Below are 27,378 nucleotides of genomic sequence, written 5' to 3'. Positions count from 1 at the left end.
GACGTCGCTTCGTCGCCTTCGCCTTCGCCGTCTTTTTCTTCTTCTCCATCGTCGCCCTTCGTCTATTCCATCTTGGCTGCCCGTCTAGTCCAGCTAGTCAACTAGCTAGTTCGAGCTCTGCCTCGTGTGCCCCGAAGTATAGCTGCATCTCCAATTGCCCGGCGGTGCGCCATCTAATAACTAGTTAACACTACCGATCGACACCACCACCACCACCGCGCATCCTCGCGCAGCCTCGATCATGTCGAGTGAAGGAGTCGAGGCGTCTGCGACTGGCCAGACGAACCAAGATGGCATTGGTACGCGTTGACTGTTTCTATACCCTGCTTCTCCGTCGGCTATTGGCCGGTCTACTCATTAGATACATACAGCTTGGACGGGAACTAACTGTCGTCTTGTAGCTTTGGCTCCAGCCGCAGACACACAGATCACTTCTACTGGCACGGATGCAGACAAGCCAGAAGCCACGGCTAATGGCGATGAGAAGCCGGTATCTACGGAAAATACCGAAAAGCCGGCGGTAGAGACCAACGCACCAGCCGAAGATAAGAAGGTTGAAGGGGCCAAAGAAGAATCCAAAGAAGAGTCCAAGGAAGAGCACAAAGAAGAATCCAAGGAAGAAGCCAAAGAGCAGCCCGAAGAGGCCAAGGGAGAGAAGGAAACTGGACAGAAGCGTGACCATGCTGCCATGTCTACTGCCGAACCCGCCGCAACTACCGCTGACTCCAAGGACGAGAAGGAAGAGACCAAGGCCGAACCCACCGAACCAGCCGAGAAGAAACAAAAGGTTGAGAAGAAAAATGAGCCCGTCTCTACTACGGCTGCTACTGCTGCTGAAGCAACGGAGAACGGCAATGCCAATGGAAACAGTAATGGCAACGAAGCCGCGAAGCGAGGACCAGGCCGGCCCAAGAAATCTGGCGGAGTCTCAGCAACACCCCAGAAGAAGAAGACGCCTACACCACGCAGCTCTGACGGAGTGGGAAGCAGAACTAGAAGCCGTCGACCCCAGGCCGAAGCTTGAACTACGTCGGTTCGAATCCACAAGATTATAAACCGTCCACTGTGCAGCACTCCCGCATCATTGCTTCCCCCGTTTGACTGATAGTATTATGTTCCAGCCATCTATCTGTCTACTTCTTTCTTTTTCTACTGTCATGATTGTGATGTTAATCTTCTCAGCGCAAGATGTAGGTATCTAGGAGGTCTGGGCCAACTGGATGGATGCAAGGGAGGAACGAAGGTAACAATGGATGGACGGGTCTCTCTCGTCGATTGTCGGGTGTACAGTAACGAGCGTGCTATTGAGGTCTATGATCATGAACCGAACGCTGGAGGAACATGACAGGACGACACCAGGCAACTATTCTATCTAGGCCATCGAATATCAAAAATGTTTTTGTCTGCTCCTGGTCCGCCAAACTACCTAACTACGTATGCCTGCGAGGCTAGGTAACTGCATAAACCTCCGCCGGCGCAAACAAAAACACTTCTGCCTGGGCCGCGGGACAAGAGACAGGCCAGGTCTACGTAGACGATGACGCCGGTTTACTTACGTCTTCTTCTCCCTGCTGTAGTTCATATTGTTGCAGTCTCTCTGAGTCCGTCTGTTGGCGCCGCTGCTCGTATCGTCGACAGCAAGATGCCTGATATAAATAGTTGTATCTCGTACGCGGCCATCTCGACTGCAACGGCTTCGTCGTCTCATCAGCCCTGGGATATAGCCAGATAACTACTTCGTAGTCAACTAGTTATTTGCCAGAGTCCTCGATAACTAGCTAGTTAAGCCTGACTGTTTGTTTGTTAGCGACGGAGCAAGCGACATCCAGGCCTAAGCATCCACGCCCGAACAAGAGTGACTCTCGAAACCCACTCTTAACTCCCAAGGAACCCGGCATATTTCTTCTTCTCGCCCTCGTTGATCGCTCTCTCGATCTTCTCGCGTCTCGTCTGGCTGTGATCTCCATCGCTCGCCCTCGCATGGGCCCTAGTCTCCGCTAGAATCCGAGCAACAGCCCAGCAGCCGAGCAACAGCCGGGGGGGGGAAAGCTCGCTGACCGACAACTCCTCCAGGGGAGAAAGGAAGCAGACGAAACAGCTTAACCAGTCGAACGAAGACGAGCGCCAGGGCTTGACGGACTCAACAGCCTGCCTCTCGCCCTCTCCGTCGAAGGATGGACTAAAAGCAAAGAAAAGAAAAAGCCCCGGCCGTCTCTCTTGTCTTCTGCGTCTCTGCCCGTCCGGACATCCATCGAAACTCTTTATGCCCGAGAAACCAGCCACGATAGCAGCCTACGCTGCTGGGGCGTCTCTGGCTGCCATCACCCTCTTCTACGTGTTCGGACCCAATTTCACGATTGACGGCGAAGATTCCAACATTAGCGGACGCAAGAAGGGCATCGTTGGCCTGTCCAACCCGGCCAATGACTGCTTTATCAACTCTGTTCTACAAGCCCTGGCGGGCCTAGGCGAGCTGCGAGTATACCTCATCCGCGAACTACATAAGCGAGACCTCGAAGGCGCTGAGATATACGATGCCTTGCCACCGGCAGAGGACCTCAGGGCCGGTCAGGATGCGGAGAAGGTGCAGAAGCTGCAGCTTGCGCCGGTTACCAGGGCGCTGAAGGATATGCTTGACGGGTTGAATGAGCGGCCGATATACAAGAAGACCATATCTGCGAGGGCCTTTGTGATTGCTCTGGAACTCGCTTTTCGAACGAGGATAAGTAGGAGTCAGCAGGATGCGCAGGAGTTCTTGCAGGTCGTGGTTGAGCGGCTGTGTGATGAGTATCATGCCGGTGAGAGGGCGAGGAAGCGAGCGCTAAGAAACAAGCTCGCCGCTGCTTCTACCTCTTTACCCATGGCCGGTGGCAGTGAGGAGCTGTCGAAGGAAGAGATCGACGGCGAGGATGCGAGTGCTGCCATGCCCATGATAGAGCTCGCCCATGCTGGGTCTGATACCGAATCAGAGAACGGCTTCCCGCTCGAAGGAATGCTCGAATCCCAGATTGAATGCCAGCACTGCAAATACAAGTATAAACCGAAGCAGACATCCTTCGTCAACCTGACCCTACAAGTGCCCCAGAAGAGCTCGGCGACTTTGAGCTCCTGTTTCGACGGGCTTCTAAAGACGGAATTCATTGACGATTTTCGCTGTGAGAGATGCCAGCTCGTCTATACCCTTGAGCAGAAAGTTAAGGCCCGATCCCGCACCTCGTCAGAAAAGACACGGGAGTTACTGGGTAACGAGATAGCGCTTCTTAAGAATGCTATTGAAAACGACCCCGAAATCATCCCCGAGGGCGTCACCATGCCCAGTCCGTCGGAAGTGCCTCGCCGCAAAATAGCAAAACACATGCGAATTACAGTGTTTCCCAAGGTGATTGCTATCCATCTCTCCAGGTCAATATTCGACCATGCTTTCTCTACCAAGAATGCAGCCAAGGTTTCATTCCCCGAACGTCTAGCCCTGGGTGGTATCCTCGAGAAGAAATGGTACAAACTGCTTGCCATTGTCTGCCACAAGGGAAGCCATAACAGCGGCCACTACGAGTCCTTTAGACGGAACCACGTCTACGCGCCCTTTTCAACACCGGATGCTTTCCGTTCATACGCTCAAAGCCGGTCACAGAGCCAGAATCCATCTACGTTCCCCAGTCCTCGCATGAAATCCTCCTCCTCATCAAAACAAGCCACAGACGACATCACCCCCTTGAACATATCGCCCATCTCCAGATCCCCATCTACCACTACATCAACATCTTCATTCCCAGCCGCAGCAGGCACGCCCACAGACGCCACTACGACGTCCTCTATACCTTCCCGGCCTGCCTCAGGTCAGGCGCAGTCGTCTGCACCACACCTATCTCCCCAACAACCTCGCTCACAGTCACAGTCACATTCCACGTCAGACACCCAGTCAGGTGTCCCAGATAGAGCACCTTCTACCTCCTCGTCTTCTGCCAGACGGCACATAGACGCAGCGCTACCTGGGGACCTTCTCTCGCCAAAGCGGGATTCAGCCTCCACCAGGAGGAGCAAGGCACCTACCCCTTCTCCTGACTCGCCACGGCCATCAACATCGTCTAGGTTCAGATGGAAGAAGAAACCAAACGAACGTTGGTGGCGTATCAGTGATGAGAAAATCAGGGAGTGTAAGACAGCCGACGTTTTGAACATGCAGAAGGAGGTTTATCTATTATTTTACGAGCTGGAGCGACCTAGCGATGAGGCATGATATCATACGGCCTTCTCTCTCTCTCTCTCTCTCTCAATCTCCTATTTTTCGCTTTTCGTTCGGCTCCTCGTTTTCTATGGTCCAGCGGTTGTTTACTGTTGGATGCTTTTTACCATTGCACATATGCATCACTCGGACCAAGCATTACTATATATATCTCATGGCCAGGGGAGATTGATTTGTATGTCTATGACTAGATACTGATTCCTACTTAGAAACATGACCATCGTATGATACATGAGCTTGCACTGTAATTCACAACTCTCCGGTAGCAGAACTGCCTTTTGGTAGGCCAAGGGCCAGGCTGGACTCCAATATGTTAAGGTTAGTTATGGAAACACGCCCTCGCTTTTTTAGACGCCAACATCAGATACTCCTCTGCGGCTCATCATATCTGTTTGCCGGTCAATACTTCCAGCTAAGTGGTCGAGTGGACGGAACGGACGTTGCCAGTGACCTCAAGGATCCAGACAGCGAGCTGTTAGCATCCATCTGCGTGCCAGTTGCTCTTCTACTAGTTTCTTTAGCGGCGAGAGGCCCCCTCCGTGCGATAGTAAGTTTCGCGTAGGAGTAGAGCATAACTGTCTTTAGGATCGGCCATATGGCTAGCAGCCAGGCTGCCTTAGGTAGTTTCCTTTCCGCCGGCAATTAGGTAGAATTCCGTAACGAGGTATGAATGGTATTTGGTGTGGAATTGTTACGCAGAACGCGTGGTATTCGTATACAGAAACTTGCTAGCCGAGGGAATGGAGGGGCCCTTGTAGAATCTGATTATAGGGTATTTTTCACCAGGGTGATATTGGTATTCGACGGTTCACCGGCTGTTTTTATCGTGGGAGGGAGCCACGATATGGAGATATCGAAATGCCATGGAGTTGTTGACAGAGGATGAAAGAGATTGGGACAACAGAACGGAAAAAGAAGTTGATTTAAGTATCTGTGTTATCAGCCCTTTCCAGGGTTGATAGCAAGACAGTGCAACCCGGAGATCGACCCTTCCTTAGATCAAACATAAAGCTATGACGAAATGTAAATATTGATATCAGCCTACATAATAGGCAGTAAGAGTCCCCGTTAGAGGCAAGTAATGATCCGAAAGAAAAATGCCCAGGTGGGTAGGTAAACCGGGTCCTGTTAAAAGAGTCCCAGTAGATTGCAGTAATAAACCGCAAGGTAAAGCACAATGGTACCAGTCCATAGTGGCGGGTCGACGTAGAACTTAACGATCATTCCGACCTCTTTATAACAGAAATAGTAAAAGAAATGGTACCACTGAAGATGCTTTCCGCCTAGCGTCATCCAGACTCCTGGCCACAAATGACCTAACGAATATCTATAATTATTGTTGAGTAAGTATGATTCGTTTTTGTCAGTTAAGGATGCCAGTGGTGGGCCTTCTGCATCCTCAAACAGGGATACATTCTCCTTAGACGACGACTTTACAGGTTCCAGGTCGACGGCACGCTGTTTCTCGTTATTCTTCTTCCACCGGATATCCTCAGGATCAAGGCCAGCTCCAAGGTTGGTCCATTTAGTAGTGACCAGCGCCAGTCTATCCCTGTCAAGAGCCCTCACCTCAACCTGGTAGTCAGCATCACAAGCTCTACAGGTGAATATATCCGGTTCAATAGGAACTCCACGCTGCTTAGACAAGTAGAATTTAACATAAGCCGATCTCACCAATGGCAGCAGCAATGGGTTTTCGAACCCCATTCTAATATGGTCACAGAGAGATACGAAATCAATCTTTCGGATGAGCCTTTCTACGCTCCGAGCCTCTACTGCGGCCCAGAATTGAACCCGCAGATACAGACAAGGGCCAGAATAGATCCGGGCTTCAACAGATAATAGGGAAGTGGTATAACACTGTGAATCAACATGGATTTCAGTAAATTGCAGGGAATCGGTCGAGATACCATGTTCCGGTCCACAATAGTGTCTCTTTATAGCGAGTTGTAGGTGGTAGAAATAGAAGGAATAAAAAGTGGGTGTACGAAGAATGGACGGAGCAACCCGACTTCGTCATAAAAAGAATCGAGAATTGCCTGAGGAACGTTGGTACAGGAAGACTGTAGCGATCCCTATGATGGAGAATGGAACAAACGTAGCAGAAGTAAAATGGTGGTAGATCGGCTGCCAGTCTGTTTAGAAACACCTTCCGGTCACTGGGAAACGCGTCCATGTCCCACACCCCACGGCCGAGTGAAAAGAGCTGCACGGTTACATAGTGCGAGGCAAGCCGTATCAACCGGTGAGAGGTGACTTGTTATCATAGCCATAATCTCCGGTGGCAGCGTTGATAGGGCTGCTGGCCGTCGTTGCACTTTGGCTTCCACTGTAGTGGTGAGATATGGGTATACAGAAAGTGTGTGCGTCATATAAGAATTGAATCTAAAGACGGTAATATGGAATTATTGAGCTGGCCCTGGAGGAATTGTCGAGTATCAGCTGTTCCAACCCGTCAATATCGAGCTGGATGTCTCTTGCAGGACGATGGATGTCGTTGATTGTCCGCTTGATGGATTCGTGAAGGACGCGATGCCATCTCGGGCCGGGCCACTTACTTATATAATCTGATTACTAAGGCAGAGCAGAGTGAATATCATTGGCCAACTGGGAATGGCTATCCTTTAATTGGCTGCATACTTCTGTAAGTACTCCTATTGGCCAGATTATCTTAGTCAGCATCTCGAAGCTGTTCTGTTCGAATATCAAACTCGAAAGAAGCGACGATGAAGCGGTTGAAGCCGATGAGTTTTGATTCCATTGAGCAGCAAGAGATGCCTGCTAGCTGCAGTATATAACAGTGGCCGGACAGGATGCCACATTGACTTGTCGCCGCCTGCACAATTGGAAGTCTAGGCTTGCCATCACGGCCTCGGACCCAAGCCGTGCTGTAAAATTCCATGGTGAATAACTAATGGTGACCACCACGTTTCCTATGTAGTTTGCTTGCATAGAGTGCTCTATTTTATTGACATCACTGTAGGAGCTTCAGCGGTTTCAGGGCTGGTACGGGGCACACATAAGTGCCAATCACGGGTGCCAATGGCCCAGATGCTGCTCCAGCCCACCCACGGCGGATCTGTGGGGGGGTTTGTCTCTCCATCTAAATATCTTCAACCAGGAAGCAGCCCCGTCACAGATCGAGCCCGCCGAAGGACCTCCCGCCGCTTATCTTCGGTCTGCGTCGAAATACCCACGGGATGCGGGAACGGTGGAAAGGACGTCGTCAGGCTTCGATCCCTTTCGCCGCCGCTCCTTGTGTGTTGGGGCCGGAGGGTCAGTGTCCGGCGTGAAAGTAGCCCTCCAGCAGAGAGATGTTTCCGATGAGACGCTCTATATAATGGGCCATCGGTTCACAGTGCCGTTGCCAGATTGGCAGTCTAGCCAAAAGGCAGAAACGTAGAGCACGTAGAGGCGTAGCCAGTCGACAAGTTCTCGAGTTCGACATCAACATCAACATCAAGCAGCAAAGCAGCAAAGCAGCAAGCCCAGGGCAACGGCCGGTTAGACCACTGACTACCTACTACTAATAATATAATAGCAAGGAAAAAAACGAGGGAATCACGCGGGGAATTTCGGAATTGCGGCGAGGGAGAACGAAAAACCGTCGGCTTTTTTGCTTGTCGGGCATGACGAAATCAAAACAAGACAGAATAAAATCAACGACTCCGTCTCCTTTTCCCCTTTGCTGTCTCTCTCTCCCTCCCTCTCTCTCTCTACTTTCGACACTGCTCTTTCGCATCTTGATTCTCCCAGCAGGCAAAGCAGGCCAGTCTCTCTAGGTACGTCGAGCTGCCCTCCTGCCCGCGCCTTTGTTCTGCTGCTCCCTCCTTGCCCCGCCATAGCTAGGTTGGTTGCTTAGCTTAGAGCGCAGTTTGCCGTGGCGGGGTTCTTTTTATCCCTCGTTTTTCAACAAGAACTGGCAACAAACAACAACCGGCCTTTTCGCATTCAGCTTCTCTGATATACCGTCTCAATTGATTCAAGAGGCTGATCGTCTGACTGTTCTTCTCTGGTTAGAAAAGAAAGCATCACAACAAAAATGGGTGTCCAGGAGGTTCTGTCCCGCAAGACCGGCGTTATCGTCGGCGATGACGTCCTCAGGCTGTTCGAGTACGCTCAGGAGAAAACCTTTGCCATTCCCGCTGTCGTAAGTAGACATGATAATACCGTGGATGGGGAGGAGATGAAGGAGAGGAGATGGATGACTGACGCTGCTGCTGGGTAGAATGTGACCTCCTCGTCGACCGTCGTCGCCGCTCTCGAGGCTGCCCGTGACAAGAACTGCCCCCTGATTCTCCAGATGTCCCAGGGCGGTGCTGCCTACTTTGCCGGAAAGGTGAGCTCTTTGCAGACATAAAGAGTCAGTCTTAAGCTTGATGGACTGTGATGGCTAACTTATTTTTGATCGATCCAGGGAGTTGCCAATGGTAGCCAGGAAGCCTCTATTGCCGGAGCCATCGCAGGAGCCCAGTACATCCGCGCCATTGCCCCCAGCTACGGCATCCCAGTTGTCCTGCACACCGACCACTGTGCTAAGAAGCTGCTCCCATGGCTCGACGGCATGATGGACGCCGACGAGGATTACTTCAAGAAGCACGGCGAGCCCCTCTTCTCCAGCCACATGATCGATCTCTCCGAGGAGGAGGTCCAGTGGAACATCGAAACCACTGCCAAGTACCTCAAGCGTGCTGCCCCAATGAAGCAGTGGCTCGAGATGGTGAGTTTGTCTTGTCCTGTTCCTTCTTGGGCCAAAGTTCTAACGTGGAACGACAGGAAATCGGCATCACTGGTGGCGAGGAGGACGGTGTCAACAACGAGGACGTTGACAACAACTCCCTCTACACCCAGCCCGAGGACATCCTCAATATCTACAACACTCTTTCCCCCATCAGCCCTTACTTCTCCATTGCCGCTGGCTTCGGCAACGTCCACGGCGTCTACAAGCCCGGCAACGTCCGACTTCACCCCGAGCTCCTGTGCAAGCACCAGGCCCACGTCAAGGAGAAGACCGGCTCCAACAAGGACAAGCCCGTCTTCCTCGTCTTCCACGGCGGCTCCGGCTCCACCAAGGCCGAGTACAAGGAGGCCATCAGCTACGGTGTCGTCAAGGTCAACCTGGACACCGACCTGCAGTATGCCTACCTCAGCGGTGTCCGTGACTATGTCCTGAACAAGAAGGACTACCTGATGAGCGCTGTCGGCAACCCTGACGGCGAGGACAAGCCCAACAAGAAGTACTTTGACCCCCGTGTCTGGGTACGCGAGGGCGAGAAGGCCATGTCCCAGCGCCTGCACGTTGCCTTTGACGACTTCAACACCACCAACCAGAAATAAACGAGCAAAACAATAAACAAAACAGCGAATGTGTGCCAAAAGTCTTCTACCGAGTACATATTATTATTGTTATTATTATTTTCAAACAGCTACCTAGTAACTAACTACCCCAGCTTTCTGCAAAGAATATACCTTAACCTTACCACTTTACCACCTCGATCAACTAGTCACCAATAGTAGAGTACCCTAAAGTACTACTGTAAGGAAGCCGAGCCCTGCATGAACCATTTTTCTTTTATCCGTGGAGAAGAGGCGTCTCCAGCCCATCTGAGACATGCGTTTCCTCCGTCTCTCTCTTGAGTATCTCTCTCTCTCTCTCTCTCTCTCTCTATAAATATATAAATATCCCCTTGGGTAAGGCTGCTCCAGGAGATGCCAGTGTAGCATCAACTTTTTGACAGCTTTGACAGCCACAGCTGCAGATCATCCATCGGCTGCAGGGACAACTCTTGCAATTGCACTGTTACGTTACTCGTATTATCCAAGACAGCAGGATGGTAGTGACATCTTGTAGTCGCAGTCGTAGTGGCGATCATCGGCGGCTGTTAGTTACTCTGCCTGGGCCTTGCAGGTGGACCAGCACTGCCTCAGCCAGCAACTCTCTGCGTCTTGCTCTGCGTCTTGCGTCTTCTCTGCTTCTCCGGCCGTCTGCTGAGTCTGTCTCTTATTCCCCGGCAGCGATGGCTTCAGGCAGGACTTCAGGGGTCGAAGGGCCTCCGCCTCAGGAGCAAGCCAGGGGACGCTGGCAGCTTTAACTAGCTTAACCGCCAACCAGCATCGCTCGACCGTCGACCAGCCTTTTCTTCCTGCTCTTTCTCTCTCTTTTCCTCTCTTTTCTTTGCTTCTTCTTCTTCTTCTTCTTCTTCTTCTCCGTAAAAGTCGCCCAACAGCTGGTGGAGTCCCCCAAACGGCTAAAAAGGGCCAGAACGCAGTCGGCAAAGGAGCCAGCAAAAGGACGTCGACGGTCGATTGAAGCCCAGCGTAGACATCCAACGCCCATAAGACTTCATCTTCGTCATCAGCATCTTCTCATCATCATCTTCTTCATCTTCTTCATCTTCTTCATCATCTTCATCATCATCATCTTCTTCACCTGCATCCTCAGAGTCCACAGTCCATCAGCAGATCCTCGTCTGTCTTGTCTTGTCTTTCTTTGCTTTTTCTCTCTCTCTCTTTCAGCTTCATCATCAGCTCCGTCAGCGCCCTCTGCCTCTGCCTCTGCCTCTGCCTCGCTCCCTCGCCAATGGCTGGCGTCTAGGCCTGACCTGGTGATAGCAGCTAAAAAGGCTGCTGCATGCTCCGTAGACGACCTGATAACTAGCCATCACTAATATAGCACTGCCTGCTATTGCTCGTCCCCTCGTTTCATCCCATCTTATCTCGTCGTCGCCCTTGCTCGTCCTCTTTTCTCTTCCATCACCGCCTGAACCGACCAGCGTCCGTCCTCCAACCCGCCAGCGCCCGCTGCCTCGCTACGCCCTCCTCGCTGACTGGCCTGCCTGACTGACTTACAAGAATGACCTGGCTGGCCTAGGGACTCTGGCTCTCACGTCACTCGTTTTTGTTTTTTTTCCTGCTTCTTTTTTTTTTTTTTTTCTTCCATTGCTTTCGTTGCTCTGGTCGAGGTCTTCATGCCTGCTACCGCATAGATCCGCCGAATCTCTATCTTAGTCTCCAGCAACGACCTCGCCGGGAGCGGACAGTGACTGACGCTGCTGTCCTCGTCGTCTTCTGCTCAGAGACGCCGAGACGATGGGGGGAATCGCTCAGCGTGATGGTCCTCCTTCTGGTGCTGACGAGTTCCTGAAGCTCATCTCAAACCCCTTCACCTCCAAGGTTGGTCTCAATTCCATCCGTTATAGAATATGTGTTCTAATATAGCTAACGCATAATGTGAATAGCTCAACTACAATGCCTTCTGGGTCTCGCTGGGCACTTCTGTCGGCATCACTGCCGGCCTGGCGCTCCTCTTCTCGCTCGTCCGGCCGCGGAACTCGGTCGTCTACGCTCCCAAGCTCAAGCATGCAGACAAAGCCCATGCGCCCCCGCCGCTGGGCAAGGGCATCTTCGCCTGGATAACGCCCATCATCAAGCTCAAGGAAGACGAGCTCGTCGACCGCATGGGCATGGATGCCACCATCTTCCTGCGTTTCACCCGCATGTGCAGAAACATGTTCTGCGTCATGAGCATCGTCGGCTGCCTCATCATGATACCCGTCAACGTCCACTACAGCAACCGCTCCCTCGGCCAGGACAAGTCGCTCTTCGACTTCATGACCCCCGAGTTGGTCTGGGGCGAGCCGCTCTGGTCGAATATTGCCTGCGCCTGGGCCTTCAACTTCATCATCATGTACTTCCTCTGGCACAACTACCGGGCCATCCACAGGCTGCGTATCCGCTACTTCCAGAGCCCCGAGTACCAGAAGAGTCTGCACGCCAGGACGGTCATGGTCACCCATATCCCGCAGAACTATCGCACGGACGAAGGCCTGCTGCGGCTTACCGATGAAGTCAACCCTACTGCCAGCATCCCCAGAGCATCCATTGGCCGAAACATGAGAGAGCTGCCGGGCCTGATAAAGGAGCACGATGCCATGGTCAGGAAGCTCGAAGAAGTCCTCGCCAAATACTTCAAGGACCCAGACAACCTGCCTCCAACCCGTCCAACTTGCAAGCCATCAAAGAAGGACCATAGTGGACACTCTGCCTCTGAACCAGTAGATGCCATTGACTATTACACCGACAGAGTCAGACAGCTGGAAATGGAAATCAGACATGTTCGGGAGTCCATCGATAAGCGAAACGCCATGCCGTATGGATTTGCCAGCTGGGACACCATCGAGGATGCTCATGCCGTTGCCTTTGCTGCTCGGAATAAACACCCCCATGGGACCACAATCAGACTCGCTCCAAGACCCAACGACATCATCTGGGATAACCTCGCCCTTACCAAGAGCAATCTCAAGTGGAAACGCTTCATGAACGCCATTTGGTCGACTATCCTGACCGTCATCTGGATCGTTCCAAACGCCATGATCGCCATCTTCTTGACCAACTTGTCAAACCTCGGGAAGGTCTGGCCCGCCTTCCAGACCTCGCTGAACGGGAATCCAAAGACATGGGCCGCCGTCCAGGGTATCGCTTCACCTGCAATTCTCTCGTTGGTCTACATTGTGCTTCCGATCATATTCAGACGACTTGCAATCAGGGCCGGCAAGAAAACCAAGACAGCCCGTGAAAGGCACGTTATCCACAGTCTCTACGCCTTTTTCGTCTTCAACAACTTGGTCGTCTTCTCCCTCTTCTCCACCGTCTGGCAGTTGTTCGCGGTCATCATCGATGCAAGCAAGAACGGAGAGGATGCATGGAAAGCCCTCCAGGCCAGAGGTACGTTTCAGAGCTTCGTCGTTGCTCTCATCCACGTTGCGCCGTTCTGGGTCAATTGGCTGCTGCAGAGGAACTTGGGTGCCGCCGTCGACTTGATCCAGATGATCAACATGGTCTGGATCTTCTTTGCACGCAAGTTCTTCAGTCCCACTCCTCGCAAGTATATCGAATGGACTGCTCCACCGCCGTTCGACTATGCCAGCTACTACAACTACTTCCTCTTCTACGTCACCACCGCTCTCTGCTTTTCCACCCTGCAGCCCATCGTCCTGCCCGTCACGGCCCTGTACTTTGGCGTCGACTCGTGGCTGAAGAAGTACCTCCTGCTCTACATCTTCGTCACCAAGACCGAATCTGGTGGGCGTTACTGGCGAGTCATCTACAACCGCGTTGTCTTCGCCGTCATCCTCTCCAACTTCGTCACCGGCCTCATTGTCACCGCCCAAGGATCCTGGACCATGGTATACTCCCTTGTCCCGCTTCCCCTCCTCATGCTGGGATTCAAATGGTACTGCCGGGTCACCTTCGACAACAAAATGCAGTACTACAACCGCGCTCTGGTCACCGATCCCGAGGCCATGGCAACCAGCAAATCCTCCAAGAAGATGGTTGAACGTCTCAGCTCTCGTTTCGGCCACCCTGCCCTCTACAAACCGCTTACCACCCCCATGGTCCACGCAAAGGCAGCCGGTGCCCTGGAGAAATTCTACCAGTCCCGTCAAGGCTTGGGCGCTGAAACCGGTGAATACTCCGACATCGCCATGCACAGGATGTCATCCACCCGGCCCGGAAAGTCAGAGCACACCCGTGACAGACCCTTTGAAGTCGTCGCTGAAAACCAGCTTGACTTCTCCTACTTCAAGGATCGGCCGGACTTCCGCGACGAGTTTGGCGGCGGCATCTACGGCAGGCCAGACGACGTCTTTACTGAGCGCTCGCATACCCCCAAGAGCTTCCTCATGGGCACGGGGGATTCTCCTAGCTCTTCGCGGGCATCATCGCCTACGCCATCAACTTACAGCCAACAGGCTCGAGGCAGCATGAGTTTCCCAGCCCATGCTCATAACCGAGTGCCGCAGCTTTCAGACCACCCGGCCTTCCAACCGAATGAGCCTGAGGAGCCGTCGTTCTACACGGCTCCCAACGAAAGTGAACGCAGACTCCTATCCCATGCCCAAACCACACCCTTCAGACATGACGCTGAGATGTCATCCATCGACCGTTGGCAGTCCCATACCTCAGAGGCCCGAGAACCCAGCCCATCCGGCTTCACTCCGTACAGAGGCCACCGCTAATCCCCGTCCCGGTCCTGCTAATTCATCCATCCGAACTTTTTTTGTTATAGACTTGATGTTTCTGTTACATTGGCTGCCTTCCTTTTTATTTACTCTGCCCTTTTTTTGTCTGTCTTGGGGGGATCTGCTATTGATACTACTTGGCTGGCCGTGTTTCCTTTTGGTGTTTCCATGAACTGGGAGGGATGTCTTTTTATCCACTGCACATACAGGATCTTGGGTTCTATGTTTCTTGAGTAAAGCGTGGCACATGTAGATTTGGGGTTCTTGTTATCTACCTTTCTTTTCCGTTTATAATGACAATATATGATGAACCGCTCCTTTACGCTTCTTGGCTTGTTTCAACTCTTCCGTTTCCCGCTGTTCAGCCTTCGTCGACTCTTCCCGCTCACGCTCCACGTTGTTCCACGTCGGACATGGTCGACTGCTCTCACACGCCCCTTGTCCATCTTGTACAAATCTATCTCGCTGCCCTCGCACAGCCATGGAGGTGGCTTATCCACGTGACTGTGGCTTAAACCTTAACCCTTAACTCCATAGAAAGTCCGTCTTCAGGTGAGTCGAGCTTGCGCTGCTTTTGCTTTTGCCCTGCTTTGCTTTGCTCTCTGAACTGCGCCCCCAGCTGGTCGTGGACGGACGTGGACGAGGCACGGCAGATATATCTAACATGAACCATACAGCGACTGCTAAAAGGACCATGTCTCCGCCCCTGAAAGAGTCTCCCTGGGCAAAATAATACGCCGACAGACAGACCAGCCTTGTACAACAAACAACACGGCAGGTAGACTGAACATACATACCCTGGGCGCTGCTATCCGACTGCGGTGCTTTCCACAAGTTTCAACGATACGCAAGACCGGGCAAGAGAACAAGATGACCTGGTACTCTCTTCTCCCCCAGGAGCTTACCGCATTCGAGGGGTGGCTGATCCGTTTTTTTGTATGCACCTTTCCCTCCCCACCTCCCCGTCCATAATCACGCCCGCCCACATCGACACAGTAGACCAGCCCATCGTATAACCGTGTCAGGAAACCCTCGCTAACCCGGACGCTGTCTCGGAGCATGTGTGACCTCTAGGTTCTTCTCGGCACGCTGATGATGGGGCCGTTTCTATTTTTCCTCGTGTACGATGTCGTCCTCTATATCTGGCGGGCAGCAACATACGAAATACCTGTCATCGGGGGTCGTGCCAGGGGTAGACGACGACCCGTTGCGCCAATTCCCATCTTTTCCGAATCTGCAAGTGGGCGCAGAAGGGCATTCAGTATGACTGGGATAGATTTCTACGGCAGTGCTAGCACCAGAAGTGAAGCGTCGTTGGCGAGGGGCGCGCAGGATGAGAACGTTGCTCCGCATGGGACAGCGGCGCCCGATGCAGCTGTTTCTCGAAGAAAAACGCTCACCTTACCTGTTGATGCCAGGCCGAGTTGAAACGGCGCTGTTCACAACCAAGGATGTCCGAGATCGGAAGCCGTCCGGAAGACTTATGGCCTTTCCGTTCCCGGTCCGCCTGCTGCTATATGACAAATGGAAAGCCCCGTGGTGTTCGTTCATTCCTAGATACCAAGTGCTGTGCTCGAGGAGATACTGTCTCGCTTGTGTATGGCCTGTCTACCCATGGCACTCCTATGAGCTGTTGGTCACACGGAGCTATAGCACGGTTTGAAGGGCAATTATCAGCCTCACCATGTAAACACGTGTATGACCCGGTTAGAGGTCTAGGATGTCTTACAGGTACTTCTCAGGCAAGGGGGGGGGGAAGGACTGCATTCTGCAACCGAATGTTTCTAGAAATGTTCCTGGAGCTTTTTTTGGATAGGACTCTGTACCCCGTTAACAGGGTAGGGATGGCCTGATATCCCTTACTCCCAAGTACTGGTTTGGGCTAAAGAATCCCTCCTTTACCTACGGGACTTCTACCCAACCAAAGCAGCGCCGTTTGGTGGCTAGGTGTTGTTCACCAACATGAGGCGAGGGTCATTTCTTGGGCGGAAAAGCACCCAGTCTGCCCGCTGCCTTTCCCCGGGCGTTCCATACCTTCATTGAAGTGCGGAATACAGCGCATTCACCGGCTCATTCGTTCAGCTGATCTCTTTCTCAGCGCCCGTTTGGTCTGTTGCATTGCCTCTATCCAATTTAGCATATGGATGTTTGTCATAGTTAGAAAACTCTATATTGCTATGAGTTGTCAACTATTGTGTGCAACGGATCAATTTCCCTAAACTCTTGAATCTAACTTGCTCACGAAGCGATACCTGCCCTATACTTGTTTGTCATTGATAGCTAGCTATGGCCCTTCAACACCTTGCATTGGCTTATGTCTGCGCCGCTCCCCATACCTCCGGGCGGAATCCCCCTTGGGCATTGGCCTTTACAACGCCCTGTGCTACACAGAATTCCTCCGCATGACAGCCCAGTATGATCTGTTTGTTGTCTCATCCTGCCAGTTTTCCCTTCTCCCCTCCCCTAGGGTATGAGGAATTGCAGATGAAATTGGCAATGAGAAGAAGCTCATGGAGGGAGCATTCGCAGGATGTACAATTGTGTTGCCAAATTGTCCACAGCGTGTCTATTCAAGACATGTTTCCCTGTAACTGTCCGGCTCCTAAGCCAACAGCAAGGACAGAATAGCTCAGTGTCACAATTGAACGTGGTGCAACATCCCAATCGCCCTATATTCGTATAGCGTGTTCAGCTCGCCCTCGGTGCTGCTGCTGCTATTCTTGCCTTTGATATCGAAATATATTAAAGTCCGCTTCCGGGATTCATGTCTGGAGCCGAAGACTCTTACTCATCTCCTCTCTCCTTGACTAACATACGGATCTTAAATTCCGCCCTATTTGAACACTGCCTGATCCTCTGTTTTGAAGGATTTTTACTCTACTCTTCGGTATTTAATTGAACAAAGACAAGGAAGATATATAACCAATTCTGTTGTTCACTTACTCTTTACTACCCGTGAATATACACAAGACACGACTATGCTTCCTCGTGGTGGTGATAGACACAGAACTTCCGCATTACCTGGCGGAGCATACGGGATAGACCCCCGGTCAATGACAGCAAGTGATGTTGGCATTGCATTGCAGCAGGCCCAGCAGGGAGTGCAAGGCTTTGACTTTGGAGACCATCCCAACATGCGCCATCAGCTTGACCCGGCCTCACCATACTATAACCCACGGCAAGAAGAGCAGCTGAACTACAATGGGGGTCAGCACGGAGTTTCCCATCATCTTGGGAATGGCTTCATGCAGAATCCCAACATTGCTCACAACGACACTGCGCTGGCTGAGCTTGTTCGCCGGACGAACCTGGCCGTGTCCCTTGCAAATCACAATATTAATCCCCGAAGCCAGTTCACACAGGTACATCCCATGATGTGCTTTGACGGGAGATTCCCTACGGATTTCCGCAGTCCCAAGACCGTTGAGTCGGTCAAGCTGCTAGATGGTGAGTGTCGTTATGCATATCCTAGTTGAATATGATAATCGGCCTTCATATTGACTATGCAGCAGTAACCCAGCTAGACCGAATATTACAGGAGTACAAGCTACCTTACGATACTCGCTCGATAATCAACAGCACAAACTCGCACCTGTTACGAGACGGTAGGGACTCGATCAGCTCATCCCGTCTGCGACAGGCCAAATTGCAGATTCTATTCGAGCATCTGGGAGCCAGCAGGATCGTTGAGCAAGAGAGGCAGAAGCGCCTATGAGAGAAGTAAACCATAGCCCTACTACAAACGCCATCCTGCGCTTGCTCACTTATTAGCTTACTGCCCTGTCCCATCATCCCCTGGCAAACATATAATAAATTCGGGAAAGCTACACTTCGGCGTCTGCTTTGCTTTTCCCCCCCTCTACATTATCTTCTTTTTTTTACTGCTAAAGACCTTGTTATTATAATTTTGGCTACTGGAGTATAGGAGTATACCACCCCCCCGATTCCGAAGTTGCGATACTTATATCACGATGAACATCCTGTCAGCCTATAACTCGTACATTTCTGTCCTAGGGTGGCTGTTCTTCTCAATTTGACCCTCGAGTCCATCGCATATCTACTCCTTTTTCTCTCCTGACGTCTCTCGTTGATCCTTGCATGCATTCCTTAAGTTACGAAGCGAACAGAGATGTTAAGCCATAACTAGTTAACGCAATTAGATGTTATCATATATTCTTTCTTGTCCCCTTAAGACGTACTCCGTAAATATCACAGATTTAAATCCCGCTCGCCTCCTTATAACACATTCATTATCAGTGACAAAGAACTCGACGGATAGCCTTGGGCTCGACCAACAGTGTGGAGTTGAAGGGCGTCTGGCTGGTCCACCGGCTCACTAGCTCGTTAACTTAGTGCTGGGCCTATTAATACCACTTGATGAACACCAGTTCCCCAGCGTACTCCGTACTACAGCCACTTCTCCACACCAGGGAGCGCTTCCACCTCGGTTGCATTCTTAATACAATTTCTGGATATCTGCTCTGCTCCGCTATTTTTGATATATATAAGATCTGTTACAGACTATCATAGCTTGTTCTGATTCTTGGGGTGGTGGTTTGATACCCAGGGCTGCGGTTTCTTGCAAGGTTGATCTCAGTTGCATTTCTCGAAACTCTGGTCTAGTATTGATATACCTACATTTTGGAGGAAAAAGGACGGTTCAAAACCATGGAGAAGGTTCTATCCGACGTGATGCCATACTGGAACTCCGTACGGGGATTTCTGGCCCAGCTGAGAGATTCAGTTCCCACAAACGTCCTCCTATTACTACCAGTAGTTGTGATGATATGGTACCGATCCAGGTCTGACGGACCAGTATGTCATCCACGCTATGCCCTCTATGCCTATGCTGCTTCACTAGACTAAGAATATAATTATAGAAGTCTTCCGGAACGACACGCAAGCTCACGGTGGTCGCCGAAGATGATTTCCCCCCGATACAGCCGCTTGACAAGTTCAATTGGGAGACCACAGAGCCTATACAGCTACGGCCGTACAAACCAAAGTACAACCTTACCATGGGTGAGATTTTTCACCTTCCTGATCCTCACAGGCTATATAAATAGAAGATAGGCGGGCTAATTTGCTTATGTGTGCCTTTAATAATAGCGCTTGAAACACTCGAGCCAAGCGAGCTGATACCCATAGACAAGGAATATAAAGATAGGATCTCCGAACGCCGAAGGGTCCTTAAAGAGCACCATGATATTGCCTTGGGTATTCACTCCGCCTCGAGCAAGGGGAAGTCGGATGTAGATGGCGAAGAGGTTCCCCTGGCCCACGATGCAATTTGTGAGTTATATGAATTTGTCATGGGTATCTATCTCCCAAACAGATACCCGACTATGTTTAAATTGATCGAAGCCAAGTATGAAAGCTGCAAGGTGTTCATGCTTCAGAATAAGGTTACAGGGGAGGTACTGCCGGCAACCGTTTCACCCGGTCGCCCGCTGGTAAATGCATTGGAAACCCTAGGCAAAACAGTCGACGAGGATATGCTCATTCTTTTACCAATGGGGAGTAGCGGAGATGAAAGTGACAAGTTAAGGGAGAAGCCGTCGAGCCTTAAGTATGTTCTGCAGGCGTATGTGACGTGTTTCCCCTCTGGGTTCAACACTCGCGAGAAACTGGGCAAGCAGTTGAATGGTGTGCATGAGCCGGTGCCAGGGTACCGGGAGAAAATCGAAAAGAGCATGGATAGATACTTTGAAAAGCTAGAGGTCGGGAAATTTGTGAAACGGGTCAATTGGAGTATCACGACGGGAGCAGGGCTGTTCTATGCATTTGGAGATGAGCACTTGGCGAGAGGGCAGGGGATGAAACAGTTACGGCTGGAGCAGCTGGATATAGATGATGTAAGTGCTATTTCTTCTTGATGATTGAAGTTAGTTTTGGTTAGCCGATTGATTAACGATTGTTCGTTGGTGCAGACATTCCTGCGTTGCGAGAGACAGACCCTCTATCGCCTGCCCAAGTCTGGGGCCATTGTGTTCTCCATCCATACATATAGATATCCCATCCGACAACTGAAGGAGGAAGGGTCCGGTGAGGACCTTGCTGCTGCAATTGAGGGTATTGAAAACGGAAATGTTCCGCTGATGGCCGAGTATAAGAAAGTTCCTGTTTGGGGCGAAGCCGTCAAGAAATACCTAAGAAGTTAAAAAACGACTCCTACACAGATAGGCTCAATATAATATTCCCTAATGTTTATGGTAAGTGTGAGGCAGTGGGTATATATTATATCTAAATCAAATTTCCTACTATGTTATGATCAAGATTGTAAAAGTAAAATACAATTCGACAACAATCGAGTAAGATCACATAAGGAAGAGGAAGATCTAGAGTGGAGGGTTATTAAAAAGTGATAATCAGAATACCTTTTGAGAAGAAGATGCTGTTGATCGCTTGCTTGCGCAGGGAAGGGAGGATATGATTGGAACAGCGGGAGGGAAGCGAGATAAAGAGCAATCCAGTGTATAGAGAAAAACCTGGGGTAGAATGTGGTAACCGTATTGCCCGAAAAAAAAGAGAGTCAAGAGGATAATTGATGAAGATCCTTTAGAAGGTGGAGGAAAGGGAGTTGAATGAGTAGCAGTGGAAGTGAAATAGGGAGTATTAAACCACCCATCAGTTGCACTTTGGGGTATGTGGTAAAGGAGAGCAATGCAATTTATGGGATGCAATGGAGAAGACGAAGAAGATTGGGATGTAACATAGTCATGAAAAAGGAGTGTAGAGAAAATGAAGATAACAAATGGTAAATGATTCCAGTTCCGGATCCAGATCCCCCGCGCGCCGTTTATAAAAGGGAATAAAAAAAAAGATAAACATCAAAATACTACAGCAATGAGATAACTCGTAAAGAAGGATAGACAGCCCAAACCAGAACGTGTGAAAATCCTTTCCCGCGTGAGGTATTGTGAGTGTCTTGATAAATCATGCAAGGCAGAAGTCGCAAGATCCACGTAAACACGCCGCATAATCATCAGGAACGGAAGCCACAAGGTTCTAGAAGTTTGAGGCAGGGTTGACTGCTCCTGGCTTGTGGTATTGGTCGAGAGTGGACTTGAACGGGCTACTTCCAGGAGCCTCGTGGGTCTGGGAACCCACAGCGGCTCCAGTCTGGATCAGGTCATCATCATCGTTATCAGCGTTGGCGTTTCTCTTGCGTCGCAATCTGAAGAAGACAATGGCTAGACCACCGAGGATGATGGCACCGCCAACACCGACAACAACACCGATGATGGTGTTGCGGGTGGTAGGGCTCATTCCACCGCCACTGCCACCGTTCCCACCGTCACCAACAGTCGGCTCTGGTGGAGGAGTGGAGACACTCGAGATGGTCGACTGGGTAACGGAGCCATCACTGTTGGTGTATGTCTGGGTGATGATGATGGTGGTGGGCTTGGGTGTCGACTTTGGGGTGGACGTGGGCTTCGGAGTCGGCTGGTTGCTGGAAGGATTGTCGTTTGTTGGAGCTGGGGGAGTGCTGCTAGGCTGGTTTCCGGTTGGCGATGGCGGCGCGTCCGTGGGCGTGGAGGTAGGAGATGGAGGAGGAGTTGTAGGCGTGTTGGGCTCCGAGGTAGGAGTCGGCGTAGGCTTGTCTGAGGTTGGTGGTGGTGTTGGCGTGGGCTTGTCTGAAGTGGGCGGCTCAGAGGTCGGCTTGTCTGAGGTAGGAGATGGAGGAGGAGTAGACGGCTTGTCAGAGGTCGGCGACGGCGTCGACTTGTTCTCGTCGCTGCTCTTGTTGTCCGAGCCGGACGTGGGCAGCGGCAGCTTGTCGTTGCCATTGTTCGTAGGAGAGTCTCCGCCGCTTAGTATCTGCCGACGGTGACGGGCATGACGGCTAGGCGGCTGCTGGCCAACCGCGACGAGGGCCAGCAGGGCGACGCAGAGGGCGAGAAAGGAGAGCCGCGACGTCCACCGCATCGTGCTGTGCTAAGTATCGATTCTCCTTCGCCGGCTGCGGCCTCAGCTTTCCTCGACTGCTGGGGGGATGGAGGGAGATATTGACTCCCTGTCGACCGTTAGTGATGCGGTCCGCCTGGTTCCGCGCAACGCCGCCCTTCTGCCGCTTTTTCGATCTATGAACGAGAGTCGGGGATTCGAGGGTAGCGAGAGTCGTGGTGGTGATGTCTGTAACGAGTGACCGAGTCGTCTTCTTCTTCTTCTTCTGCGTCTTCTGCGTCTTCCGTCGTCCTTTTCTTGCTGTTTCTTCGCAGCAAAAGAAGCAAAAGGAGAAGAAAAAAAAAAATCATCCAAAAGCGGAAAAAGTGAGACAGCAGGAAGGATGAAGGATCACGGGGCCTGATGACTCAGCAGTACCTGGCGTTACGACGGGCGTATCGGATGGCGTATCCGTGGTTTCAAGGCGGGTGCCCTGATTGGCCCTTGGCGGGTGCCTAGCCCGTCGACTATCGTTACCGCCCGTACCGTACCGTACCGCCCTGCATGCAGGTGTTGCGTAGGTTAGTTGCTTACTAAGACGGTGTTGCATCGTGGAAAAAGCAAGAAAATGCGAGAAGCGCCAGAAGAGGAAAAAGGCGACGACGATGAAGTGGACGAAGCGAAGATGCCCATAGCAGATGGTGGATGACAGTGATGATGGAGATTCTTGCATAGCCACAGGGCATGGGAGATTAGATCCTGCGATGGCACGGTGTGAGATGTGCAGTCTATACGGGAGCTGGAGTTCTTCAGCATGCAACCCTCCTTGCGCGCAGGTGGCCGTGCTGCTGCTGCCTGAGAGCCACCCAAGCTGAGCCTGGATGGAACTCCGTGTTTGATCTCCAGCTCACAGGGCGCCAACCGGTGCCTGGTTGATTTGATTGACAGTGGCTCGTCCTCCGCCTGGACCCTATCAAATGTCCTCAAAGCCAGGCCCTCTCTGCCAGCTGAAACTGCAGTCATGCATTTGTCTGCGTACAGGGGCGGAATCTTGCAGACTACGGTATGCAAGTATGGGTCCCCAGCAGAGCAAGAACCTGTTCTAGTTATGGGATAACGCCTCTTTTCGTCTTTCTGGGCAGATTGAGAGAATGTGCCTGGAAGCGGGTGGTCATTTTCATCACTCAGGTCTGACTCTTGATATTATATAGTTAATGGTCAGTTATTCTCAAACCTGATGACTGAGTTGTCAACATGCTAGGGCGCTGGGAGGAGTCATATGCTCCATATCCGCGTAATAGAGGCTTCACAACCACTACTGTCTCTCTTGCGCAGAGCCATAACCGCCGGACAGCATTTTCCTTATCTGTCAACGTCTTCAACCGAATCTCTCCCAAAGAAAAAGGATGCCGCAATCGTGCAGTCCATAGCGACTTGACATAATATCGGGCAATCCATCTATATATGACTTTTATATATATATATATATTAAAACAAAACAAATTATATATATATATATATATATATATATATATTTTCCAGTAGAATATTAATACTAATAGGTATCGTATATTCGACTCAGCCGTCCCGTTTTTGCTCTTCTCTATAGAGTTATTCCCGGACCGTGTCGGGGAGGCTATAACTATTGTTTAAGTAAAAGGGTTATTAGAAAGTAGAAAATGGTAGGATAATGTAGAAACCGGCTTAATTTATCGATTCTCTTTTACATCTACTTTCAACCTCCTTCCAGCCGGGGTATAACTATTAAATGAAGAATAATAAAATATTGAACTATCAGATATGCGAGGCAGAAGGCCAAGCGAGATCAGACGAACTAGTTAATATCCATATCCTGACAATTGTCAAACAGACGCCGAGTTATCATAAATTGGAAAGGCAATCGTGAAAATCGTGTAAAACAACCAACAGGAGGCGTTCTAGAAACTTTGTGTGAACTCACTTTTCCATCCTCCCCAAAGGTTGAAGGTTTTTGTCAGTCAGAGGTGCTATCGCGTCGAACAAGGCCCTCGAGGCGTCATCAATAGAGATACTGGTGGCCGTGTCATATGATTGCCCACTCTGACGGAGCTCATTTCCGGTCTCCGTCTTATCTAGAAAAAAGATGGTCAGCATCATCCACGCCTACTTGAGGGAGAAGGTAAACTCACTGATATCGGTTACCGTGGACCATAAGCCCCATATCAACTCTGAATTAACATGCCGAAGCTCCACAGTCGAAGTGCTTAGTTGGTCTTGATTGTTATCCCCTGGCGTATGAGGGTCCTGCTTCCGCGGCTTGAGTATCCTCTCAATCTGTGGTCGAAAGGTGGAATAAACCAACTCATTGATGCAATGGATATTTCTGTTCATGGTATCAATATCTGTTTTGGTTGAAGATTCGTTCCCAGCAATGCCGGCCAGTCTCAAGCGAATTGATTGGTTGAAGTGGCAGGAAAGTGACAAGAAGACAAGAGTGGCTAGGATATGTCCAATATACTGTCTTCGCTTCTTGCATATTAGATTGTCCAAGTTCTTAGATATTTTGCTAATCAAGTTCTCCAAGACGTTGCGTGCCTTGGATTTGAACTGGGACTCCACTTCGATACGCTCCTTTTCGCTTTCAATCCCCACCCCGCTCACTTTCAACGGCGTCGACATCAGGTATATTGCAAAAAACAGCCGAACTGAGCAGTGGAGCATTGTATTGGGGTTGTTCGCTTTATCGTCTCCGATAGATGGTATGTGTACTGCCGTGCTTGCAAAACAACAAACCATATCCAAGGCTTGAAGAGCCCAGTCATGGGAACCGCGGAATACAAGCTTGCATGACTGATTATGTTGGTCGTCAGCAACTGCGTCAAGCCACTCATTCCACACAACTGTTATCCTTTTAATTTCGTCCCGCACATAAATGGTTGTGTCTTCCGGCTCAAATGGCTTGCTATGAGAATGAATGACCTCGGCTTTCGGCTTGAGTCGTACTATTGGAAGAACCATACAAGGTCCAATATTGGCTGCGAGCTCAACAACAAAGGTATTATCTTCCTCAGCCGTATCTAATTGTCTACCTTGGCCTCCCCCCGAATGTTTGTTTACCGTTCCTTCTAGCAATTTAAGAAGTTCCCCTAAAGAACAAAGAGAATTTTAGCACGCGACCGTGCGGTAATTATGGGGCCCGTTATTACTTGAGTAAAGGGTAGCTTGTAGGTTCCATACCTGGAAGAAGAGCCATCATTAACTCTGCCATCGGAGGGGTATCACATGGTAGTCTAAATGATGTCGGCCTTTTAACTAAAGAGCACCGATAGCATTCTAATCCACGGGTGGGTGTCATGACATGGCAGTTACACTATACCGGAAATATGTAGCTTCGGAACACCGTTGGATTATTATTCTTCTAAGTTTAAATGTAATAGTAATATTAAATTTATAACTACTATATTAAGCTAGATAATAGCTATATTAAATAAGATAATAGCTATATTTATTTAAAAATATATAAATAAAGCCTATAATATTATAGCTTATTAATTAGTATTCTAGTTTAAATAATTTTTATTATTTTTATCTATCTATCTTAATAGTTTATATATTTATCCCCCCCCTCCTACTTAGTATTCTATAATAACTTATTTCTTTATAGCCTTTAAACTATAAATACTAGAGCTAGTAGCCCCTAGAGTAGAAGTAGTAGATTTAGTAGAGGTATCCGAAGTAGTTCCTATAGGTATAAATATAGGACTTCTAGTAGTCTCTTTAGAAGTAGAGGCTAAAATAGAGACTAGAGTAGAGGCTAGATAAGTAGCTAGATAAATAATATAATAAGAGGAAGTACTAATAATATTAGTTATAAAATTTTTAAATTTCTATTTCTACTATAGTATTTAGTAATAATTATTAATAATAATAATTAATAATTTATATTTAAAGCTACCTTATTATAAGCTATTTATAAGGATTTAATAATAATATTTAGAGTATTATTAATACTTAATTTAATATTAATATATATTTATATATTTAGGTAGTTCTAGAATACTAAATTTATAATTAACTTAATAATTATAAGCTAAATAAGCTTCTTCTACTTTTTTTAAAGCTAAATTATATTTTAAATTTAAATAATACTAGTAATACTAGTATTAATAGAGATAATAATAAAATCTTTAGTTTCTTTTTTATTCTTAGTATAAATTATAAAAAGAGATTTAATAAATTAATAGAGTTTAAAATTAATATATTACTTTATAAAATTATTAATAGTATTAAAGTAGTTATTTAGCTATATAATAAATTTAGTTATCTACTTATAGTAGTAGCTAACTAAATTATCGAATAAATCAAAACCTTCTTGCTTTATTAGAATATAACCAGCTAATAGCTATTTATAGCTAAAAGTAACTTAATTTGAAGCTCTTACTAAGCTTAATTTATAGCTTAATTTTAACTCTAAAATATTTTCTACTTCTAGAGAAATTTCGCTAAATATACTCTAATATTCTAGGAAAAAATTTTCTTCTCTATTTTGATTTTCCTACTAAGCCCTATTTATCTAAGCCCCCTTTTCTTTCTCCCCCCTACCCTTCTTTAACTTTTAATTTTCCTTATCTTATCTCTTCTTATCTTATCTCTTATTACTTATTAATCCTTATCTTTCCTTATCTAAACTACCTTAACTAAAATTAGCGGCTATAGCTAAAATACCTAATAGTTTAGCTAAGCTATTAGGTCCCTACTACTAAGAACTACTAGAAACTAGCTTAGCTATCTCTAGAAAGCTTAGTTAAATATGGTTTCTTTTAGAAGGCTAAAATATCTAAATAAACTAAGCTTTAGTAATATATTTTATATAGATTCTTAATCCCCTTTTAAGAAACTAGAGGCCTCTATAATACTAGAAGGTTCTAAATTAGAACTAGAAGGTAGGGACCTCTACTAAGAGTAAACTAAAGTAGTTATTTTAGTTTCTAATTCTCTACTAAAAAAGAAAAGTAAAATAGTTGACTATTACTACTTAAAAGATAATAGCTTTTTTTCCTAGGATTTTTCTTAGAAAAAATAGGAAACTAGCCCCTACTTCTTTACTTCTATAGAGAAATATACTCTATCTAGTATTATCCAAGTTAGGTATCCCCTAAGGCGGACTATACTATTTAGAAATATCTCTCTAGGTTTTAGAAAAATTTCCTTATAAAAAATCTAATAGTTTAGTAGTTCTCTTTAAAA

At 48.9% G+C, this 27,378-nt stretch overlaps 11 protein-coding genes across 11 annotated transcripts, besides 2 other annotated features; 7 read left to right on the top strand and 4 right to left on the bottom strand.

Moving 5' to 3' along the window:
* Positions 1–241: 241 nt before the first annotated feature.
* ARB_02879 (uncharacterized protein) lies at positions 242–1,024 on the top strand (the record flags this gene model as incomplete). The annotated part of the gene is made up of 2 exons (XM_003010794.1): positions 242–299; positions 402–1,024. The coding sequence occupies 2 exons, from the start codon at positions 242–244 to the stop codon at positions 1,022–1,024; spliced, it is 681 nt and encodes a 226-aa protein (XP_003010840.1).
* Positions 1,025–2,263: 1,239 nt separating this feature from the next.
* ARB_02878 (uncharacterized protein) lies at positions 2,264–4,237 on the top strand (the record flags this gene model as incomplete). The annotated part of the gene is made up of 1 exon (XM_003010793.1): positions 2,264–4,237. One exon carries the CDS (start codon positions 2,264–2,266, stop codon positions 4,235–4,237), a length of 1,974 nt encoding a protein of 657 aa, XP_003010839.1.
* Positions 4,238–5,371: 1,134 nt separating this feature from the next.
* ARB_02877 (uncharacterized protein) lies at positions 5,372–5,950 on the bottom strand (the record flags this gene model as incomplete). Its single annotated transcript, XM_003010792.1, has 1 exon — positions 5,372–5,950. The coding sequence occupies one exon, from the start codon at positions 5,948–5,950 to the stop codon at positions 5,372–5,374; it is 579 nt and encodes a 192-aa protein (XP_003010838.1).
* Positions 5,951–8,285: 2,335 nt separating this feature from the next.
* On the top strand, positions 8,286–9,580 carry ARB_02876 (uncharacterized protein; the record flags this gene model as incomplete). Its single annotated transcript, XM_003010791.1, has 4 exons — positions 8,286–8,393; positions 8,472–8,582; positions 8,661–8,963; positions 9,020–9,580. 4 exons carry the CDS (start codon positions 8,286–8,288, stop codon positions 9,578–9,580), a joined length of 1,083 nt encoding a protein of 360 aa, XP_003010837.1.
* Positions 9,581–10,129: 549 nt separating this feature from the next.
* ARB_02875 (uncharacterized protein) lies at positions 10,130–10,765 on the bottom strand (the record flags this gene model as incomplete). The annotated part of the gene is given in 4 exon segments (XM_003010790.1): positions 10,130–10,329; positions 10,353–10,445; positions 10,575–10,673; positions 10,693–10,765. 4 exon segments carry the CDS (start codon positions 10,763–10,765, stop codon positions 10,130–10,132), a joined length of 465 nt encoding a protein of 154 aa, XP_003010836.1.
* A 567-nt stretch (positions 10,766–11,332) lies between these two features.
* Positions 11,333–14,262, top strand: ARB_02874 (uncharacterized protein; the record flags this gene model as incomplete). Its single annotated transcript, XM_003010789.1, has 2 exons — positions 11,333–11,416; positions 11,482–14,262. The coding sequence occupies 2 exons, from the start codon at positions 11,333–11,335 to the stop codon at positions 14,260–14,262; spliced, it is 2,865 nt and encodes a 954-aa protein (XP_003010835.1).
* A 2,981-nt stretch (positions 14,263–17,243) lies between these two features.
* ARB_02873 (uncharacterized protein) lies at positions 17,244–17,980 on the top strand (the record flags this gene model as incomplete). The annotated part of the gene is made up of 2 exons (XM_003010788.1): positions 17,244–17,712; positions 17,775–17,980. 2 exons carry the CDS (start codon positions 17,244–17,246, stop codon positions 17,978–17,980), a joined length of 675 nt encoding a protein of 224 aa, XP_003010834.1.
* Positions 17,981–18,933: 953 nt separating this feature from the next.
* ARB_02872 (uncharacterized protein) lies at positions 18,934–20,426 on the top strand (the record flags this gene model as incomplete). Its single annotated transcript, XM_003010787.1, has 4 exons — positions 18,934–19,080; positions 19,146–19,287; positions 19,375–20,120; positions 20,196–20,426. 4 exons carry the CDS (start codon positions 18,934–18,936, stop codon positions 20,424–20,426), a joined length of 1,266 nt encoding a protein of 421 aa, XP_003010833.1.
* Positions 20,427–21,273: 847 nt separating this feature from the next.
* Positions 21,274–22,194, bottom strand: ARB_02871 (cell wall protein, putative; the record flags this gene model as incomplete). The annotated part of the gene is made up of 1 exon (XM_003010786.1): positions 21,274–22,194. The coding sequence occupies one exon, from the start codon at positions 22,192–22,194 to the stop codon at positions 21,274–21,276; it is 921 nt and encodes a 306-aa protein (XP_003010832.1).
* A 203-nt stretch (positions 22,195–22,397) lies between these two features.
* ARB_02870 (uncharacterized protein) lies at positions 22,398–22,559 on the top strand (the record flags this gene model as incomplete). Its single annotated transcript, XM_003010785.1, has 1 exon — positions 22,398–22,559. The coding sequence occupies one exon, from the start codon at positions 22,398–22,400 to the stop codon at positions 22,557–22,559; it is 162 nt and encodes a 53-aa protein (XP_003010831.1).
* A 1,735-nt stretch (positions 22,560–24,294) lies between these two features.
* ARB_02869 (uncharacterized protein) lies at positions 24,295–25,384 on the bottom strand (the record flags this gene model as incomplete). Its single annotated transcript, XM_003010784.1, has 2 exons — positions 24,295–25,208; positions 25,369–25,384. 2 exons carry the CDS (start codon positions 25,382–25,384, stop codon positions 24,295–24,297), a joined length of 930 nt encoding a protein of 309 aa, XP_003010830.1.
* A 1,012-nt stretch (positions 25,385–26,396) lies between these two features.
* Positions 26,397–26,980: a repeat region (AT_rich region).
* Position 26,981: 1 nt separating this feature from the next.
* Positions 26,982–27,377: a repeat region (AT_rich region).
* Between the last annotated feature and the right edge of the window lies 1 nt (position 27,378).

Source organism: Trichophyton benhamiae (assembly GCF_000151125.1).
Source record: "Trichophyton benhamiae CBS 112371 chromosome Unknown Abenha-G-c-338d12.r1, whole genome shotgun sequence".
NCBI lineage: Eukaryota > Fungi > Ascomycota > Eurotiomycetes > Onygenales > Arthrodermataceae > Trichophyton > Trichophyton benhamiae.
The sequence above is the reverse complement of the archived record's forward strand: the minus strand, read 5'-3'. Positions and strand labels throughout refer to the sequence as shown.